At 42.1% G+C, this 21,764-nt stretch overlaps 1 protein-coding gene across 2 annotated transcripts; it reads right to left on the bottom strand.

Annotated features, from left to right (window-relative positions):
- Window positions 1-835: 835 nt before the first annotated feature.
- Window positions 836-20,416, bottom strand: LOC117736094 (rapamycin-insensitive companion of mTOR-like). 2 transcript variants are annotated; one of them, XM_034541151.1, is made up of 37 exons: window positions 20,339-20,416; window positions 20,165-20,212; window positions 18,612-18,709; window positions 16,376-16,440; window positions 15,955-16,086; window positions 15,708-15,771; window positions 15,129-15,255; window positions 14,834-15,003; window positions 14,514-14,581; window positions 14,114-14,181; window positions 13,859-13,941; window positions 12,709-12,796; window positions 12,384-12,474; window positions 12,208-12,274; window positions 11,860-11,940; window positions 11,528-11,628; window positions 11,140-11,305; window positions 10,606-10,707; window positions 10,474-10,520; window positions 10,255-10,390; window positions 9,940-10,139; window positions 9,707-9,833; window positions 9,339-9,503; window positions 8,024-8,100; window positions 7,844-7,922; window positions 7,632-7,741; window positions 7,448-7,535; window positions 7,230-7,322; window positions 7,015-7,121; window positions 6,332-6,561; window positions 5,088-6,177; window positions 2,668-2,927; window positions 2,347-2,553; window positions 2,082-2,234; window positions 1,725-1,845; window positions 1,490-1,628; window positions 836-1,394 (listed from the first exon to the last, which is right to left on the bottom strand). In XM_034541151.1, the coding sequence occupies exons 1-37, from the start codon at window positions 20,385-20,387 to the stop codon at window positions 1,314-1,316; spliced, it is 5,178 nt and encodes a 1,725-aa protein (XP_034397042.1). In that variant the 5' UTR covers window positions 20,388-20,416; the 3' UTR covers window positions 836-1,313. The 2 variants fall into 2 exon arrangements, with proteins under 2 accessions (XP_034397042.1, XP_034397043.1); XM_034541152.1 differs by lacking the exons at window positions 836-1,394; window positions 1,490-1,628; window positions 1,725-1,845; ... (1 more) ...; window positions 2,347-2,553; window positions 2,668-2,927 and adding an exon at window positions 3,303-4,857.
- Between the last annotated feature and the right edge of the window lie 1,348 nt (window positions 20,417-21,764).

Genomic DNA, 21,764 nt, shown 5'->3' with positions numbered 1-21,764 from the left:
TAGATCAGATCTGACATTACTCAGCTGATCTATGAATCATCTCTCTATGAGTCCATTTGTGTAGCAGCATTATAGCAAAAACAAGCCAATGGAAACAGAGATCCCTGTTTCCCTGGAAACCTTTTACAAATCCTTTCGTCATCATCCCAACACCCCTCCTCCATCTCAGCCAATGACAGACAGTGATATTGCATTGTGGAAACAGATTCAGGGGGAATTATATTCCTACAATGTAATGGCAACCTATTTTTTAAAATCTATTTAAAAAAGTTTTACAAGCAAAAAACACGTTAAGATGACATTACAACTTTGCCATGCGTGTTGCACATGCAGTGGAAGTGAAGCAGAGGTAAGAAGGGATAGAGTTGGATAGCTGCTCGGCATATGCAGGTTTCACAGACGTCTGTAAGCAGAGTTTGGTACTAAATCTGTAATAAATCATTCTACAGATAATGTATACAACTGAGCATCTTTCCAAATGATCAACCCAACTTCTGAGAAGCTTAACAGTAATGCAATGGCTAAAGAACAAAATTAAAAGGTACTAGACAAGTAAAGGATGCCATAAACTAGCATTGAATGACATGCTATTCTCCTCATGTACTGTGTAAGGGTGGCATATATAGTGCTTTAGAAAATACAATACTAGTGATGTTTGATTGTCTGAGATACAAGAAATAGAAAAGTAATTGGCTGTCTGTGCGGACGAGAGGCTACAGGTTGTAGGAAGTGTTGAGGCAAGAGAAGCAAAAGCACATATCTGGCTTGAACAGATCACAAGTCGGAGTGGGAAATGAACCGAGGAGGCTCCAGATAAGTTTTAAAAACAGCAGGACCCCTTCTGTAGTGTTTTATTTCATAAGGAAAAAAGAACGCGGGGGTCCGAGGAATCACTGGGTAGACACAACAACATGCCTTATTCATTTCATTACAGAAAAAAACAACACCTCTTACACGTGAGTCTTTGTGCTAATGATCCCGCTTGACCTTTAGCATTATGTTGATGCATTATTGAGTGTTGCTCAAGATTGCCAACCAATCTGAAAACAGTATTTGGTTAAACTGCTCCCCCTTATTCCCTTTTTTAAATAAAAGGTCTTAAACGGGTTAAATTAAGTTTGCAGATATCGATAACCTCCGTTTCCAAGAAAGGCCAGCAATGACCACCTCCTCCTCTTCCTTGGCTATGATACTCTGTTTTGAGCAAAGGAAACATGCCAGACGCCTCCTCAACCTTATAACTTATATACTATCGGCCATGTTTGTAGGGTGGCAGGTCCAAGGCTGTGCAGGGAACACGAGCGAGAGGATGATCAGGATTCTGCAGGAGGGTCACCATCTTCTTCAACGGGTTTTGGTAGCTTCGTCAGGATTGCCTCAGCTTCCTCATACATCTGAAAAAAGGAAATAGGAATATAATACTTGGGATGGCAAACACAAAGATCTAGGGTTTTAGAAAATGCAGAAGAATTGGGGTATAATGTCCTACAGGCATGAATTGCACGTCCTGGAAGAGTTCCTGTATGAAACGTCTGGACGTCAGGCGAAACATACAGTGGGCTAAGAGGTGGGAAACCTCGGAGTACAAGCAGATGTCATCAAACGCATTGGGAAACTTCTCCTTTATCCTGCAGGAAAAAATATATTTAAGAGGCCTTAAAAAATAAGTTCTATTGAACATGAATCTAAAAAATATATACGTAAAAGAAAGGAGAGAGGTTTACGTCAGCAGTCCTGTTTCGTGGCCTTTGGTTCCTACAGAGGAGCTGAGGTTGATGATGAGGCGGAGCACCTCCTTCCTCAGCAAGACTCGCGAGGCGGGGCCGTCTTCTGATATTCCCTTGCCTACAAATATTAAATATTCATCACAATAAATACAATATAAAGCATTTTTTGTTTATTTTGTTATGGAGCCAATTATATATTGATATTTGGCAGACAGTAAGAATCAAAACACGTATTACAACAGCTTCACTGACACAATAAAAGGAACACAAATAGTCTTTTAACGAAAGCAACATGTTTTTTGTTGTTGTGTAAAACATTGAATCCCTGCAGGTTGTAGTTACTTGTGGTCTTACCTAGGACGATATCTCCAGGTGTGGGCGTGCTACAAATTGAGCCTTGTGACACAGCAGCATCGCTGCAGCCCGACACCCCAGAGAACTTGGACTGAGGCATCACTTCCAGACGATGGCCGCTCTGTCCTCCCCACGAAGGGAAGTCGACGAAGTCTGGAGACAAAAAAAAAAACACAAAGTGTTATATTCTGCACTGAGTTTAAAGTATGACCATTTGAATGACTGTGTGTGTGCGTGCGTGCGTGCATGTGCGTGTGTGGCTCACCTGTCCGAGGGTGTGTGCTGTTGATCTGTGGCTGTGTGGGGTATCCCAGTACGCTGGCTCCTACACAGTAGAGGCAGTTTTCTTCCGTGTGTTCCTGAAGCCCTGTCTCCTCGGAACCCACCATGTGGTTCTGGCTATCACCTCGGCACACAATCAGCTCAGAAATACTAAACTGTTGCTTCAGTGATGGTAGAGCAGGGCGATCACCTACAGAGGTGAAAACCATGGTGAGCACAAACACAACTATCGGTTTCAAAATATTTTTCTTAGAACATTTCTGTTTTAATTAAAATTGGAAATCAGGCATAGAGTTAAATTCACCGTCTCCATCGCCAAAGAGGAAGCGTTTTCGCTCTTCAGATGGCGGGCTGATCCTCTGCTGAAAGTAAGCTGATTCTCTGATGTGGAACATATCGTTGATGTCCATGGGCAGTGCTAGGCCAACATAGTCATCGCTACACCCATAGGTGGCACTAGAAACCATTGAACGCACTGAAGAGCAGCGGTGCAGAGTGCTTTGGTTGATTGGACTTAGTAGTTCCTCTTTATCCAGAGAGGCAAAGCTAAGAGCCTTCAGAAACCTAGGGAGGGCAAGAAGAGAGGTATGTGAGAGGATTCGGGGAGAGAGACTGGGACAGAAAAAGGATCATGAGGAATAAGTGAAAAAAATGACACATAGCTTTAAATACACTAAAGCACCCAAGGATCAGCAATCTAAAGCTTCACACATGAAAGATACTGAAGGCAGAAGTTAATTAGAAAAAGGAGAAGAAAAAAATGATGTTAGAAAGAAAAGGGTTCAGAGCTGGTCAGTATGACTTAAAATTGTATGCATATTTCTAATATTGGACAATTACAATATATATATATATATATATATATATATATATATATATATATATATATAAAAATTAGTCCAAAGAAATTTAAGGTTTTTGATTATAATTCTTTTGTATAATATATTAAAAGAATTCTCAACATTCGCTGGTTCAAGTTTCTCAAGGATTTGCTGCTTTTCTTTTCACATAATTGAATACATTTGGGATGGGTCACAGCTTTGAGAGGCGGGAACAACCAGCAACTGACCAATCTATTAAACGTTACAGGACTCAACGAAATGGAAAAACAACTGCAGGCACAGAGCTACAGCTAGGACACATTTGTCTGGGTCGGTGCTAGAAGCTACATCTCTACAGAGGAGGACGCTGGGTAGGTCCACCCACCGCGGTACAAGTGTTCTGGACAGCCTGCGGTACGGACTTAAGACGCTGGGATCTGGACAGGTACCCCTCCTATCTGATATCCTGACAGACACAGAAGGTGCACAAAAAAAACACTCACACCTGTCATTGCTACGGTCGACAGAAGTCAAACACTATCCAAGGCAAATAGCTGTTTACGCTACAGGAGCAGAAATGGGGTCAGGTTTAGACTTTTTCTCTAAAAACGACTTAATTCGCATCTTCAGCGATGGCTGACTTACCTGCGAGGCGAAACACAATTTAAACCAAGGGCGTGAGGATATTTTCTTCCCTTTCATAGAACAGACACATTAATAGAATAATTAAGAACTGAATGAACTGATTAAAAGGTGTCGTCAGGGATTACAATCTAATACTTTTGGACAAATTATGAGAAAAAGATTTGGGGTTCATACAAAGCTATGGCCCTGTAAAAGTGAAACACACAAAGTTGCTTTGGCCAAGCCACACTAAACTATTCCAGCCAATCAGCAACAGGGGGCTTGTGTGCTTGTGCATAGGACAAGACAGGGAAAAGACCATGGATATATAAAGAGAAAGGGAGGGTAAACCATTTAAAAAAAATGTATTTAGGTGTCGAGTTCAAATATCAACAATCTTTTTCCAGAATTGCTGACTCTACCTTAATTGATACCTTTTTCCTCTCATAATTTCTATAGAATGAGATTTAAAATGCTGTGCAAGACTGTTAATCGATCACATGAAATTTAAAATTATTATCAAATAACCATAATGGGTAAAATGCTTCACAGTGAATGTGAAAAGAGAGTTTAATATCCAGTGAAAGTTAAGAGCTTATGTCCTTCCACTTTGACATCAAAGGTAGAGAATTCCTCACACTGTTTCAACATATTTTGGACCTGTTCCCGTCTATATTTCTTTACCCACCGTTTTCTTAACATGGATGAGTGACAATTAAAAACCTTGCTGTGTTGTTTAAAATCAGAACAACCACAATATAATGTCACCTATCTCTACCTGATAGGAAGGGTTGCAGCTCTAAGAGGAGGGAACGACCAGCAACTGACCATCTACACGGGGCCTATTCACACTACAGGACTCAAAGCAATGGAAAAACAACTGCAGGCACACAGCTAGGACACATTTGTCTGGGTCTGTGCTAGAAGCTACATCTCTACAGAGGAGGACGCTGGGTAGGTCCACCCACCGCGGTACAAGTGTTCTGGACAGCCTGCGGTACGGACTTAAGACGCTGGGATCTGGACAGGTACCCCTCCTATCTGATATCCTGACAGACACAGAAGGTGCACAAAAAAACACTCACACCTGTCATTGCTACGGTCGACAGAAGTCAAACACTATCCAAGGCAAATAGCTGCTTACGCTACAGGAGCAGAAATGTTTAGACTTAATTCATGTCTTTTAATTCATGTAAGAACAAACATATTAGAAAGCAATAATACTTTCATGTCGACAACAGATGCTTTCTGTCATATTGTATAGCGATGGCTGATTTACCTGCGAGGCGTTAATCTGGAATCCAGGCTGCCGGTTTTCATAGTGATGGTGTCGGTGAACAGCACATCTTTGGCTGGTGAAGCCAAAGCTTCGCTGTGAGACAAAGACGGGTGTATCCTTTGCTGCTGCAGCCTCTTCAGCGTAGCGTAGCCCAGCGCGTCCCGTGGGCTGGTGTACATGAAGCTACAGTCAGCCAGGCTCTTGATGGTGGTCACTGAAGGAGACTTGAGAGACTGAGCTCGGCGGGGAAGAGTGTGTGACGAGCCAGGCGGTACCAAAGAGACAGTTGAGGACTTTGACATGTGGTTAATCTGAGCCTGGGGGGTGAGAGAAGAGAGCGTTTTGACAGTCTTGGCTGACACCACTGTGTTGAGGCTCACACAGTCAGAGGAGTCTGGTTCGGGTTCTGGATGCTCAGGGTTTCCAACAGTCTCCCTGGAAGGACTGGAGCTCATGGAGCTGATGCCACTGGTTGTGGTGTCCGTGTTAAAGCTCTGGCTGCGGCTTTTAAACTGAGTACCTCCTCCGCCCCCTCCCACATTGCCTCCACTAGACGAGGAGCCACCATCTCCTGCTAGACGCTCTCGGCTGCTTTGCTCCCTCTCCCCGCTGGGGTGCTCCACGGCCCCATGCCCTCCCAGACCACTTAGTCCAAGGCCTGAGCCTCCTCCCCTGGCCAGCCTACCATCCACAAGCTGCTCCTCAGAGCCGCCCCTGGTCCCAACAAAGGATGTCTCCAGGCTGACTGTGGGACTCTTCGGCATTCCTCTGCCATTAAACACAGGAGTGAAAACGTCCCCCTGGTTTGGGCTGTAGACAGAGGGCTCCGTCACTGTCCTGTTCCGCCTCATACTTCCCATCTTGAGTTCAGTAGGTGTGCGAGTGCCTGATAAGTTCTTGGGGTCACTGGTGGAGCGCAGCTTCTTGCTGGGGAGAGAAAGGGAGTTGAGGAAGCGAGTGCGAACAAAGCGTGTGGAGGCCAGGATTGTGAAGGGGCTGCGGTCCTTGACTGGTTTGGAGTGTAGATAGAAAGAGGGCTCATCTGACTGGTCCAGAAAATCACACTTGTCATCGTCCAGGATGTACATGTCTGGGAGCACAAAAAGTGAATTAAGAATACAATAGGAGCATAAGAACGTCTGTCATAATAACCAGGGTTATTCACTATAATAGTGGAACTTCATAAATACAGTACCGTGACAAAATAGTGTCAATAAAGCAAAGACAAAGTAAGTCCAACGTACTTGGTTGAGACTCGCTCTCGCTGTTGTGGCGCGAGCTCGTGGATTCTGAGTTCAGACTGAGTGTGCTTGGTACTGAGGAGAGTTCAGCGGTCAACTGTGCATCAACCTCTTCTGGAGTGACAGGCCACAGCGTCCTGCGACTGTGTCTGACTGAATCCCAACCATACTGCTTCAGCACCTCACAACCCTGCCTGGTCTTGGAGATGACACCCAGCACATAAACACATGTCCTGTGGATGAGAGGGGACCATTAGTAAACACACTAAATGTATGTGTTTCATTGAACCATTACATATGTTCAGAAAAGTGTGCCATTGCTTAATTTGTTTTGTGCTATAGATGTTTAACAACTAAGATGTTTTACATAACTAATCCCATTTAGGGTCACGGGTAGCCATCCCAGCTGACATCACCCTGGACGAGTTGCCAGTTTATTGCAGGGCACATATAGAGACAGACAACCAGTCACGCTCAAATTCACACCTACGGGCGATTTAGAGTCTAACATTTTTATTTCAAAATATCTCAATACCAAGCTGCAGCATCATAAGCAGCTCATTTCTATGTTTGGAACTTTACTCTACACAGTATATATTATTATTTAGAGCTCTCACGATCAGAAAACCCTGTTTACTGCGAAAATTGTGTGTTTTGTCGGTAAAAAATGAAAATGATAAGCCTACCCTCGCACTGACAGCACGTCACAGTGCTGAGCCAATGTGAGGATGTCAGGAATGACATTCTCCTCCTGCAGGAGATTCAGTCCCCAATTTGAAGAGCCAATGTTGCCCTGCATGAAAAACAACAAATCAACCAGAGACATCTCTTTTTTATATAACTGCTATTGTTATGGCGACAGAGTAACTGAGGTGATAAATTGATAGCAAGTGATACTGACCAGGGCCCAGAGAGCAGACTTTAGCTGTTTAATACCCTCCCAGGTGTCCAGCATCGGGGAGCGAACCGTATAGCTGAGGTCAGGAACCACACTCTGGAAAAAAATACATTAGGAAGAAAGGCCACTACATCTGCAGAACCCACTGCTCCCCAGACAATGACTGTAGACAATTAAAGATTTGAAAGAACAGTGTGCAAGGAATAAACTGAAGCAGTTACCTGCGCCTCCAAAAGATGACAGCCCGTCTTATCGTGGACCAGCTGACCGTACAAGTGCACAGGGAGATAGACGTTTGGTCTTTGTAACCTGGAGACACAACCAGAGAAATTAGGCACACACACTCACACTTAACAGTGTATCCTGTGACTCGTGGTCAGGTGATGACAAACTCCAGCTTCTCACCTTTGGTTGCTGCGTCGGACGTAGTTGTCTCCATCGACAGGTTTGCGGTAGGTTGTTAGTGCTTCGTTGAGCTGCTCCTCTATCAGGTCCACGTACTTAAGGTTGTATTCCTGCAATCAAAAAGTAAAACCTCTATTAAACTGTAGTCAAATCAAACATGGAATGAAAATGCAATTTTTTGTTTTTGCTGTATGCCAATGTCCTGATAATACCTTCTGCCATTTGTCCAGCTGTTTGCTGATGTAACCTCTCTCATTGAGGTAGGAGAAACCCTTCGGAATGGAGAGGAACCTAAACAGCAGAAACAAGATGTGCAGTGTATTCAAGAAGGTGTTTGTATTAGATACAAGACTGAAACATATTATTTACTCAGTCCTTCTGTAAACACCCACCTGAGGAGCAGCAGGAGGCCCTTGTCTCCCAGGTGGGACAGAGCTGGTTTCAGCTGGATGAGAGCATGGAGGTTGGCCTGTGAAGCAGCATAACATACCAAGTTAGACAACAGGAAGTGTGGACATACGCCACTGTCAGACAAACAGTTGATATGTTTCTATATTTTTTTGAGTTGTAAGCTCCTATTATGGTTCTAATTATGCCATTTTTTCCCAGGTTAATTTTGTGCTTTATTTCTCTGTCGAAAAAGTCCCTTAATTGTAGGTATCTGAAGTGGTCCTGGTTGTTTAGTGAATATTTATCTTTCAGCTCCTGGAACCTCACAACACTTCCATTAATAACTGTGCATATTGCTATTATTCCATATGGAATCCATTGTCCAAACCTCTGGTCGAGAGTACCTGGATGTCTATCATAGGCTATCCATCGCAGAAGCCTGAGCTCTTCTTCTAATTTATATTTTCGTACCAATTTGAACCACATCTTTAATGGAAATCGGGTGACAGCATCCATCTGCTCAAGCAAATCGTTTGCTATATTTCTGTCTCCAATAAGGCTTTGAATTTCCCTTCCTTCTACATATCTGTGGCAGAGGGGTGTGGTTAGGCTCAGCTGCAGAGGGGAGGGAGCGGGGGTGTGGTTCAGGGAACAGTGCCATGATGGGTGATCCGCCTCAGCTGGGGATTGTGGAATGTTTGTCTCTCCAATAAGAGCAGGTAGTAGCTGGAGAACAGGAGGGAGAGCGGGGAGCAGACGGGAACTGGACAAAATAAAGCCTGTTACTTCCCAAACATCCTGTGTTGCCCTCTTTTGTGTCACTGTTCTTTCCATTAGGAATCAAGTGTGTAGTTAAATGAGGGCTCAAGTATTGGTAGGAGTAGTTGACTAAACGTCTTGTACCACTTTGCTGGTAAACCATCAGTGCCTGGGGATTTATTAGTTTTCAATCTACACATAGCTTTCTCTATTTCTAATTTTGTAATGGGTAAAGTCAAAAGGTCATTACTGGTAGGTCGAGTGTCTTTAAAAAAAGATCTAATTTGTTCCTTGTCAGCAGATGGAGGTTGACTATACAAATTTAAATAATAGTTCCTGAAAATGTTTTCAATCTCCTTGGGTTCGTAGGCTATTTGATTTGATTTCAAACTAATTTTATTTTATATATATTTTTTTTTGCCATTAACACATTTTAAGTCAAAGTTGTCGATTTTTTTTTTTTACTGCTCAAGAGAGGGATCAGTGCATCCTGATCTGACAAACCGCTCTTCAGTTCTTCTGTACTGACAGTGCTCAACAGTGTTTTCAAGCAGTCACCTTGTCCTCGCAGGCCTCGTCCAGTATGTCCAGGGCTTCCATGGACACAGCCTTGCTGTGGTCGTGAAGCTGTGTGACCAGCAGCTCCATTCCCCAGCTGCTGAAGAACTCCACGCTCGCCCGCAGCAGCACACGGAGGTGTTTGGTGGAATACAACCGGCACGCCTGCTCAGAGGCATTGTGGGAGAAAGAAAGGGACATTAGGTGGAACAATGCAATGATGACAAGTGCATCATTCTGTATCCAATAACTCTACAATGTGATGTCTAATGTTTTCACAATCTGGGATAATTGAACATGTACTGCTTTATGAGTTTGTATTTGTTGCTGTTGAATGTGACAACCTCTTGTTGTCATGGCTTTCTTACATCAGTAGCAGCAGTGAGGCTCTTGGAGAGGATCACTCTGGCCAGACCGTCTCTGCTGTAGTCCAGTGTGGATACAGCGAGTTTCAGCACAGCATCCTGGTTCTTCACAGAGCACAGATTCAGCAGGCTGAAAAAACAGAAAAACAAAGAGTTGTCAGAACCTTAATGAAATCTGTCATTTTAAATCGCACAACCATTTCTGAAAGTCTGACAATCTATGTCTTTACACTTACCACTGAAACAGGCCACATTTCTCCAGCAGTTTGACTCCCTGTGGGTGTGCAGAGAGAGTCCCCAGGAAGAGGAAGTAGTGTTGGCTGAGTGTGGTGAGCAGACCATTACTCTGCAGACAGCGCTCAGGCTTCAGCCCTGAGGACGAGGAGAGCCATGACACCATGTCCTTCACCAGGTCCTCCAGGTAACCCTGGCCATCCTGGTGACAGTGGGAGGAAATGGACAGGAAGAGTCGACAGGATAGCCAAGTTAGAAAAATACAAAAGGTAAAACGGGTATGTGTGTTTTTCTGTGTACTTGCACACTTCTCTAACCTCATCTGATTCCATGAGGAACTCGATGAATTGACAGCCAACCACAGTGAGTTGTCTGGCCTTTGGGTGATCCAACGCCAGCCCTCCGTATAATTTACTACTGGGCTTATAAAAGTACAGCAGCCTTCGCACAAACCTGCATCACAAAATGAAATAAAGGTGGTATGTAAAACAAGATGTCAGTAAAATACGTCAAACTATTTCAAATGTTGCACTTACTTGTGCATATGTTCATCTTTGTTGTTCCTGAGGTTTACATGCGGCCACTAGGAGAGAAAACACAACATCTAAACATTGAAAAAGGAATAAAAATATACAACAGAGTCTGTGATCTCCATACCACATCCTGACCTTAAGGATGGTGGCAATAAGCAACCAGTTCCACTCCAGGTTCTGCTTGTGGTTGAGAATGTGACTGTCTCTAAGGTTCAACATCAGGGCTTCCTCTGTGTCCTGAACACAAACACAGAAAACATTGATTTGATATGTTTTTACTATGCAACATGAGAAGCACTGATTATAATGCAGCTCCGATATAATTTGTATTCATACATTTAAAACATCTGCCAAACCGCATGCTTAGCACAACCACAGAAAAAAGGAAGAGGAACAGCTAGCTTAGCTTTGTCAAGTGTGGTTAAAGGAAAAAGTTAGTTTACACATTGAAGCCATTTGCTGGCTTTGCACATTTTCTAAATTGTAAACAACACCCAGGTCACTGGTTGTGCTAAACTAAACTAAACCCAACCAGACCTTCGTACTGAAGATGAATTTGACATCAACGGTGAGTAAGATGGAAAATAAGCATGTTTCTTAAATGTTTAAAGTTCTTTTAAATTTTTTATGTTGCCGAGGGTAGAATCTGAAAAGCATGTTCATAATTACCTTAATGGCATAGATGTCCCTGTGGACACGTGAGTGTGACTCTTTGCGGCTATGTGAAGACACAGACTTGCGGATGATGTGGTCCAGGTAAAGACTGTGTGGTTTCAAACCTTTCTTCTTCTTTTCATGGAAACACTTAAGATTGTTGACTGCTGCACTTGCCCGACTGTAACAATAACATATATAGGGAATGTTTGGATTTCTCAGAATCGGTTCTGTTTGAAAGTTTTAACATACATCATGATCATAGTTCACTTCTGTACTGTGTTCACTGTTACAAGAGCCACACCGTTTACATGTATGAGAGTTCAGAGACAAATATACAGTCGTTCTCGTAAATACTTGGAACTGAAAGGGGAAACAGACGTGTATTTCTGAGGGTACGTACAGTCGTTTCTGCTGTGCGATATCAAAGGAAGCTGCCATGTTGATGAGGGTGGGGAGGCAGTGCAGGTGGTGACTGTGAGAATGGGGAAGGATGGTGTTTGCCTAAACAAGAGAACGGCAGGTGGAGGAAAAAGAGGGATGCATTTCGTATTAGAGTCACAATAACTCAGTCGTAGCAGGCAGTTTTCAACATACACAAATCTTCCAGGCTGATGCAATGTAGATTTTGCAGTGACAGACAAGAACAAACATTAGTTTATTCTCTAGATTTCAATACTTTGTCAGCTTTTCAAAATAAAAGTGTCAGAGTTGCATTTTGCATTTTAATATCACCATGTGTAGAAGTTCTCCCAAGAGGATCGTGGCTCTCACAGCGAGCTGATCATCGCTACTGGTCACAACTTCAACGAGGCCCTATGGTGACAAAGGTGAATAGAGAGAAGGATCTAGTTTAATAGCAATATGGAGTGAAATTGTAACATAATACAGTCAGAGAGGCCATGATGTGCGATACCCCAAAAAACATTCAAGCTATATATATATATATATATATATATATATATATATATATATATATATATATATATATATATATATACACACATATTCTTCCTTTTTTTTGTATATACACATCAGCCCTCAGATGCAACGGTCTAAAGAAAACACACTGCATCAGCTCACCTCCAACAGCCCACTGGAGATGAAAGCAGAAAGAACAAATGCCAGGTAGTTGTCCATCAGATCAGGCCTAATGAAGCAGAAAACAGAAAAATAAGAATTTAGTGGCTCATATCAACACTGAACTAGCTGTTTTGTCATTTTATGTGCAACTGCTATTTCCTCATATTATCTCCCACCTAGAGCGGGCTCGATGGGGTAAGATGACTTTGGCCTCAGCAGCAAGAAACCCATCAGAGAGTCTCCAGGCGTCCTGGAACCTGGCGGGGTCTGAGGAAGACCAGAGCAAAGATGAACTTACTCCGTTTGTCTAAAACATGGACTTATTTGGATTGAAATAGTAGCTAAGCATTTTAGTACAACACTTTGCAGTATGCTTTCTGTCATGATCATACACGGCCATAAAGTCAAACTGCAATTACATATAAGTACTGTATGTAAAAAACAAATACTGGGAGGAAGTATAAAAATGAATTATGAAGATGCAAAAGATATTTCTCTCACCAACACTTAGAAGAGCTTCCGTGAAGTCTTCAGTTACAATGGGCACAGGGAGCCTAAATATCTCATACAACACCTCCAACAAGCCTTTCTGCAGGGCAAATTACATGAGAGCAATCAGACACACATTTGATGCAGCACAAACTACATTTGCTAGCGCTCAAAAAAGCACTTCTAATATTTCAATGTTGGGGCTGTGTAATGCAATACTCAAATTACTAGAAGATAGCCGTAATCGTTCCCTGAAGCCACAGGAAACAGAGTGATAATATTACATGTAATCCATCTGTGCATCGGCTGCCTTCTAGTATACTGTATCTCTCTCTGTGCTCTGATACAACAATCAGACACGACCCCCAAAAAAATAAAGCCTTGTTTTTTTGATTTTGTACTCCATCTTAAAAATGGAATACAAGTTATTATGTTGTAATAGGTGTGTTGGAGGAGTTCAGGCTGTTGACCATAGAAATGAGTGAGAACGTAAAACAAAAGCAGCAAAATGTAGACAAGTTATTGATCAATTGACCCCTGTCTTAGGTCCGCCCCCCCACTGCTACTATTATGTTACTATGGAGCCCACACCGTCCCTAACTGCCTCCTTTAAGAAATATTATTTTTTTAAACGTCAAACCGATTCTGCTGTAAAAAAAAAAGATGGTTAAAAAGATAAATATAGAAACTCAAGCGACAGATCACGGTGTAAAGGGGAACCATCGTCTGGCGATCAAGGCAGAACAACACTGTTCCTGTAAAGCTAGTTAGGTCTTTATTCACCGTTACAATCATCAAAAAGCAGAAAGTGTGTGCATTCAGTAAACCTTCAGTGCTAACGTACTGCTAATATGAACTCCACAGGTTTCATATAGAAACGTTACATTTTAGGAAAGTATATCTCTGGGTAACAAGCTTCACTAATACAATGTTGAACCATGACTAGCTAAAAATCCACCAATCCAGCCTGAAAATGAAGAAAATCTGATACGACTGCATGACAGTTTATGGAGCAGAGTATCAGGAGATTTCTGTCAGATTAAGGTGAACATCTCCCAGGTCGGACCCTGGTCGAGGCTAGCCGTTGCTACACTTCGGTTGGCCGGTCTGTGTTCGAGGGGAACACATTTTATTTATGATATATAACTATTTAAATACTCACTCTAACTTCCATATTTGGTATGCAAAGTAAGCCAATTAAAGATTGGATTCCAGAATTTCCAACCTTGCATAGGTTGATAATTCCTGAGAAAGAAAGAAACAAAAATAGATATTACGTTAAATTCAACAGTATAGTAAAAGTGTTATAAAACAAAATAGTAAATCTATTTACATATATTTTTTATATATTTACATGTATTACTACATCCACGTCCTTTTCATATATTTACATGTATTACTACATCCACGTCCTTACCAGACCAGGAGCGAAAGGCTGCCACTATGGCCATTCTACTCGACAAGAAACGGGCCTCTCTGTCCTCTCTGTGAACATGAAAACACAAACATTAAAAACAAGGACACCACAAAGGAATGGATCAAACTACATCACGTAAGCAAAACACTGAAGGAAGTTATATAAAACCTAATCTTCCAAAGTGATTTAAGAGATTATCATGATTTAGCCTGCTTCACATCCTCGGGCAAGTCATGCTGAAGTCAATCAGCCCTGATAACAAGGGTCATGTCACAAAAAAAACACAATACAAACCCTCAACTTTCTCAACGCATTGTATTACCAATATGGGACCACAGTAAACAAAGGGAAATGTCAGAAGACTATCTTTTTGTTTCTCGTGTAACAGTGACACACTCACTTGAGCTGCCCTTCAGCTGTGTCTGCGTTGTGACGGTAGTGAAAATCTGTGAAAGGAGCGAGGATTTGCTGGAGGACCGAACACAGACAAGAAAGGAATGAGTGCAAAATACAACAGACTTCATTAGTTCTTGAATATCTCATGACATTTGTGTGGATAATATGAATGTGGTGATGAAATGCTTCTGTCCCAGGTGTCAGTTTACAGACCACGAGGCATTAGAGAACTGCTGTAGCTGATTACTGTCAGCTCTATGGGATCTGTCTGTCTGTGTTTGTGTGTGTCTGCCTGCACGCATGTGTGTGTGTGTGTGTGTGTACCTCCAGTTCGACGTCAACACGCACATACTGACGGGTACGTGGGTGGTTGAGTAGATGGAGGATGGTGGTGATCAAAGCTTCGTTGATGCGACTCAGTTGACAGTCAATCACACTCTTTAGGATGGTACTGAGGCCTCCACGTTTGGCCACCACCTCAGGGTTCTTCAGAGCTACACAGTCAGAAACAAAGAAATATTAGTGGCTTTTCACATCTTTATCACAAACAAGGTATTTTACGAGGTATTTCTGTCCACTGACGTCATGACGTTTCCATCTCCAAGGGCCAGAAACTCACCGAGCTCACATACGATGGCGATGGCTGCGCGGACCATGCGGTCTCTCTCCTGTAGTCCATCGGTTCCCACGGCAATGAGAGAGTTTGCCACAGAGGAGGGGAACAGCATCGCATTGACAGTGATAATCTACGGAGGGAGGAAAACAAGCGTCAAACAAATCCGGACCAACAAAGGCAGAAAAATAACTTTTGTATGGACACTTTTTCTATAATAATAATAATGATAAGAATTTTTATAGGCAAAAACCTGATTGCATTCTGAGATGGCTGTATGTTGTTTAATAAAATGGGGGGTTGTTTCACTGCCTGTACTGCCAATAGTCCTTTTCTGAAACCAGACCCTGACTCTATGTGCGAGAGAGTGTATGTGTGTGTGTGTGTTTGTGTGAAGAGAGTTTACAGTAAACTACAGAAGGGGCTATAAATAACCTTGCCTGCAAACTTGTGTAAACTGTCCACACACTGACACTGCTGCTAACCCAATGATCTTTCTTGTGGCACCCTAGCTGAGCACTGAGGGCACCTTTATCTAACATTATTACAGTGACTGAATCAATTGGAGGAAGATATGGAGCTTACCTTTCGGACTAATCTCAGAGCCTGAGTCCTCTCCCCCTCATTGCTCTGCTGGATGTCAATACATCTAAAAAGAGCACACATGCTTAATTGGTCATGCGTATTGCCACAGCCAGCAGGTAGGAGAACAATAAATGTGTCAGCAGGAGAACAACTTGTGTGACTGAAGCACAACATTTCAAAGAAACTGGGAAACCTTTAAACAAATGCAGAAAGTAGATAGCAGACAGTGTTCGGAGCAGGAGCTCACCTTGCTATCAAATAGTCCACCTGTAGTCTGAGGACCTTCTGCAGCACGGCAGTGTCTCTAATGAGGTAGCGGAGCGCCCGCAACCCTGCAGCACGCACTTCCTTAGCCTCATTCAGTAGAGCTAGTCGCAGACTGGAGGTTAAAAATCAAACACTTAGATGAGTCCATCATTGTAATTTAGACATGATGTTAGTTTTACTGAGACTTGACAAACTATTGTTATTTCCTTAATGTTTTCATAAGCATGATGACTTCCGATTCTGGATGTTTTTCAATTAAACACTTTAATTAATGTAATGCAAATGCAAAACATTCCAACGGACCTTAATTTCAAACATCTGCACTTAAAATAAGAATAAACAACAAACTAATGAATTTAGTACATGTTGATAAAAACTACATGGTCGCTAACAACTCTTACCAAATGATGATTTCTTCGTATGTAAATCCAAAGTTTTCCTCACGATGGCTAATGCTGCATAGCAGCTATAACAGAGACAGAACAAAACAAACATTAATTGATTCATAAAATGAAAGCGTTACATGGCTTTGTTCATGGATATTGTGGGAGCGACTCAAGGTGTTCATAAGAGAGTTCAGCAACTCTAAAATTACACCATCTTTCACCTGAGAAGCTCGCTGTTTTACAGTGTTTTAGTTAAAGAAGCAGTACAATCCTTTACTGCACAGTGCTGCTGGGGCCATGCCGGTGTGTTTGTTATATTTTCCAACGTGTCTATTAAATGCCGACTTGTTTGGAGTAGGTTATGCTTTCACTGGTGGTAGATTGAGGTTATAATCACAAAAGCGTTGGGGCTGTGAGAGCCAGCTTGTGTCACCTCCACCACTTGTTTGTATGAATACATGGGTTGTATATGAAAAAAAGACAGTGAGAACCGAAAGTAAGAAATCGGTTACGTTGTATTCTTCTGCCTGTAGCCTATTAGTTCCAGCTTTCTGTGCCCTACAAGGGACCCCAATTATAGCATAAACTGACACTTTTTGAATTTTCCTCTCCACAGGTCTTCCCATCATTAATGGGGGCCCACACACAGCTAGTGTAAACAAGATTCAAATTATATGCACACAACAGCAGTTCATTGTAAAATCAATAAGCCTTCAGCAACAGTGTTAACCAGCAGGTCAAAGCTAACGGCACAGTCTAAAACTCATTATATGAGCAAAGCAATGAGCTCCTCGGGCAAAGGATGCTGCCATTTTGGAGCTGCCACCTTTTGTTGTAATCTACACCCTGAAGCACCTGAGCTCTCCCAACAAATCAGTGCTACTCCAGCACAGTAGTTCAGTCTACCCTTGCTTGCAGCAGCAAAGAGGTCAAGGAGTTAATTGAACAGCTAATTTTTGTGTCACTTCTTCCTAAAAGCAGGCCATATATCTCATGAGGAATGAGAGCGTGATGGGATGGCTGATGAGCGGTATGGTGAGTAGGGGGTTGTTTTAAACCAGCTGTGATGTCAGAGCTCAAGCAGGCAGGAGGAGGGAGAGGAGATGGGGAGAGGAGCATGTGACATTCTCTGTGTGTGTGTGTGTGTGTGTGGGTGGGTGGGTGTGGGTGTTTGGGGGGGGGGGGGGGGGGGGGGGATGGGATTAGGTCACCCTTGCTGTCCTGGAACCCGTATAAGGAGGCCAGAACTTACTGGCTGCACAGCTTCCACTGATAGGCCAAAGTATGTCCATGAAAGACTGACAAACTTGGTTAAAACCGGCAGGTGCTCAGCTGAAATCAGCAAAGTCTGGGCAGGAATTGAGGATGGAGTAAATGGCTTCGACATTTCCCAATGTGGGGATGGTGTGCAACAATTCTGTCTGCAAGTTTTCCCCACATAGATGAGCTTTCAGTTTTGCAAGTGATTTAATCATTGTCTACACCCTGTTTAAAATAACAGGAAGGCTTTAGACTATGAAAACATGTGTTGGGTGGAAAGCAGAAAAACACCGTGGAGAGGATACTAGTCCATCACAGGGGCTGATATCGACAGAAAAACACAAACATGTAAATCCACTATTTTAATACTGTTATAAATAACTTCTGCATTCACAATCCGAAACAAAAAAAACAAACAAATTCTCATATAAATATTCACTTTTATATAATCGCACCATATGTACCGGGGAGTCTTTGCTTTTACCATCAACATTGCCGTGCAAAACAAAGACAAGACAGACCATTTATTATCCATGCACAAAGCATTTAAATTGAAAAAGGACATTTTAGAAATGAAAGCTTCTGAGGTTCATACGAACATTAAGTTCCCAAGAAATCCCAGGTTTCAAAGTCAAAGTGTTAGTCTTGATGCGCATTAGGCCAGAGTGTTTTCTCATCCCTCGAGCTCCTGTTACATTCACTGTCTCAATGACAGGCACAGCAGGCCTGCTGGCAGCAACACCCAAGTGGAGAGGATCAAGGAGAGGTTAGTGATGACACTACAGCAGAGGGGGGGAGCACAGCTAGTCAACCTTTACGGATATGTGAATAGGGAGTCAAGCCTTTTTGAAAAGCTGCATGTTTGTATCCACAGCTTCATTGGGGTCTTCATATTGGTTTTGGTAGATAACTATTTAACTAATTCTCAGTCTAGTCAAGACTGCCCAGAGTAAAAAATAACGTTGTCAACCTCATAACTTGACAACATTACCTTTATGAAGTTGTTCAGGTGGCCCAATTTTCGCATGTTACTGACTCCATGTGGTTTGGCCACATTTTGAAGGATTTCACGGAAGTTTTCTGATGGTTCTGCCGGAGAAAGAAAAGGAAATACAATGTAACTAAGACAAGCATTTAGCCCTATTGCCATAATATCGGTCGACGAACCGTAATTTATATGTTGCAGGAAGGAAGTTGGTTTATCTGGTCGAACATATTTAGTGTGTAGTCAAAAAAAGGTCTAGGCTTTTTCTTCTTTCAAACAATAGCTATTAGTATTAGTCATCATGGTAGAAGCGTTCACGTTCAAGATCCCCGTCAGGTTTAAACAAACCTGTGAATTCTACCAAAGACATTGAAGCCGAGTGAAAGTCAACCCCGCTTCAGTGAAATGAAAAGAAGTAGTATTAGTAATCAGTCAAAATCATAATTTAAACGCATGAAGAAGAAAAATAAAGTAAACCTTTAAAATATTAGACTACCGCAAACTACAAAAACATTTTCATTTATCAATAAGAGAAGATAACTAAACCGAAGACAGTGGTGTTAGATGAAGAAATAAACATATTGGATTTTTAACCAATAAGAGGTAACCAAAGGGGCATTAGTTGTCAGGGCAGTGATGGGAATCTATCAATACCTGCAAGTCACATGCAAATGGTTTGGGCTAGTTTGAGTATGTGAGTGTGTGCAAGAAATACAGTTGAGTAGACTTTGCAGAGACATTTTGGGCTTCATGGTGTTGCATCCTTGCACACAGACAGAGCTTTGGGATTGTCCAAAAACACCAGAATGTTTACACACAGATCATGAGCTGAAATAAAACATTCAGGTTGACCAACATCCTTCACATAGTTATGTTTTAAATCCAGGATGAAACGGCTCACAGATTGAGCCCATCCGTATGTAGCCGGTTTATTTCTGGTCTGAAATACTGTTGATGGTTTTTTTTGGTGCTGCATTTATCTGCAATTTCGGGTGCAACACATCCTCTGGTTTACATGGTGACATAATAAAACCAGCCGGTGCATGGGTTCCAGATAACCGCTTCTCCGTGTAAACAAACCGGTATGAGCTGCTGCTGTAGAAGCAGATGTGACCGAGGCTGTGCAGCTGTGCATCAGTGAGCCACTGGGAGAAAGAAACAAAAACACGCTTTCTAAATGCTACTCATCGAACAGCCTTGTTCACACAGCCCGCGATGACCAATGCATAACTGCAGCACGTCTGGTCGGCTGGCTAACTAACAGGCTATCTTGCCGACTCACACCAATCAAAACAACAAAGCGTCGTCACGGCTGGTTAGCTGAGGCAGCTAGCTGACGCTACCCAGCTAGTTAGTTAGCCCGCCGCCGCCTGTTATGATGTCGCTACCGATGTTATTACACGAAACAGAAAGGGGCAACCGACCAAATGACCACAGCTGTGACAGGACATTGGCACGGAATAACTGCGTTTTTACTTCAGCGGAGCTAGTGTTTATAGAAGAGCCCCTCATCCATTTTGAGCAGTAATCTCTTGTGATGTGATGCAGCTCAACGTTACCTCTGGTCAGATCCAGCGGTACGTTCTCCTCCCCGCTGTCATTCCGACCTGTGAAAACACACACACCGAGGACACGGTGAGGGGTCACACCGGGGTCATCACGTGCCTGGGGAAATATATTTTCGCAATATGCCGCAGTTACAGACGCCAGTGAGACGAGTTTTTCACGCTTACCTCGCATCCGAAGACTCCGGATAGGACGGCCGCGGAAGCTGGCCGCCATGTTTCCAGGAATATACACAACACCGGAAACTTCGCGGCTTCTCGCGAGAAAACAGACAACGGGGGTTGTCGCGAGCAGCAGCAGACGTCCCACAGACCTGAGATCAGATGGATCCCGCTCAATCTCCCTCTGTTCTTATGAGAGATGAAACACACATCTGACCTAGCGACTGATTTATGGTCAGTCAAGAAGACTCAGCTCGATATAACATTAAATAGAGGTCTAAATGAACTTCACCACACCCAATCATGAATGTTTGCATATTCATTGTTCATCAAAAAAGTCACACCATTTCTAACAGTGAATGTATGCATTAACAATGATTATACCACATTGATCAATCTGTTCAACGTATCAACACGTTTCTTGAGTTAATAATGACGATTACACATTGTTTCCAAACCTAATAATCTACAAACCAAAACAACTATTTAAGATAACATTATTTTTTTATATATTTGTAAAAGCAGGTCACCTAGACTGTTTAAAAACTCAACGGTACCAAACTGAATATAAAGTGAAAGTAACAAGAGGTTGCATCATTATAATCACCAATATCATGTATAAATCATAAATCCATTAATACATGCATATGTATTGATTATATTTATTAACTATGCTCTATAATCAAGAAAAACGCACAGTGTTTTAAAACATAAATGACAGTAACTGGTCAGGGATTCATCAACACCGTTCTAATCCATGCCCTTTACATTGTCCCTGTCATTACTGTTTCATAGACAGTCTGGAGAGAAACAAAAACATTTAAAGTAGGTTCAGGTTTTTTCTATCTTTGTTTAGACTGATTCCCAATGAACATCTGTTGTGCAGTGAGGGGAGATACAGAGATTCTTTACTTTATCACAATGTTAAATATACGTATACATTAAATTATATATATATATAATATATTAAATTATAGGCATAGCTGTCTTCCCTTAGAGAGAAGGACAATAAATCATAATAACTGAGTGAGAAAAGGCAAGTGCTGTCTACTTAGTGTGATTGAACTGCTGTAACATCCACCTTTTGAATTGCCTTTACAAATTAATGATTCAAGTTATAGACATACATTTTTGACAGTTTCTGAGAATTTGTTCGCAAGGATCTTGAAATATAAAGATCTTTAAGTTAAGAAAGACATACTGTAACAGGAATATTCTGATCCAAATATTACATGTCATACAATATACAATAATGTACCAGATACTAACCCTGTCTCTTGTTTACAATACAGAATACACTTGCATCAAAGTATCTTTACTGACTCCATGCAGCAGGCTTTGGAAACTGAAATGTAGTTTTCCTTTTATGAATCCATTAATGAACATTTGTTGTGACATAATACGATTATGGCCCCTTTTGGGCTGTCAACAC

Source organism: Cyclopterus lumpus, chromosome 9 (assembly GCF_009769545.1).
Source record: "Cyclopterus lumpus isolate fCycLum1 chromosome 9, fCycLum1.pri, whole genome shotgun sequence".
NCBI lineage: Eukaryota > Metazoa > Chordata > Actinopteri > Perciformes > Cyclopteridae > Cyclopterus > Cyclopterus lumpus.
This window is presented reverse-complemented; position numbering and strand designations above follow the sequence as displayed.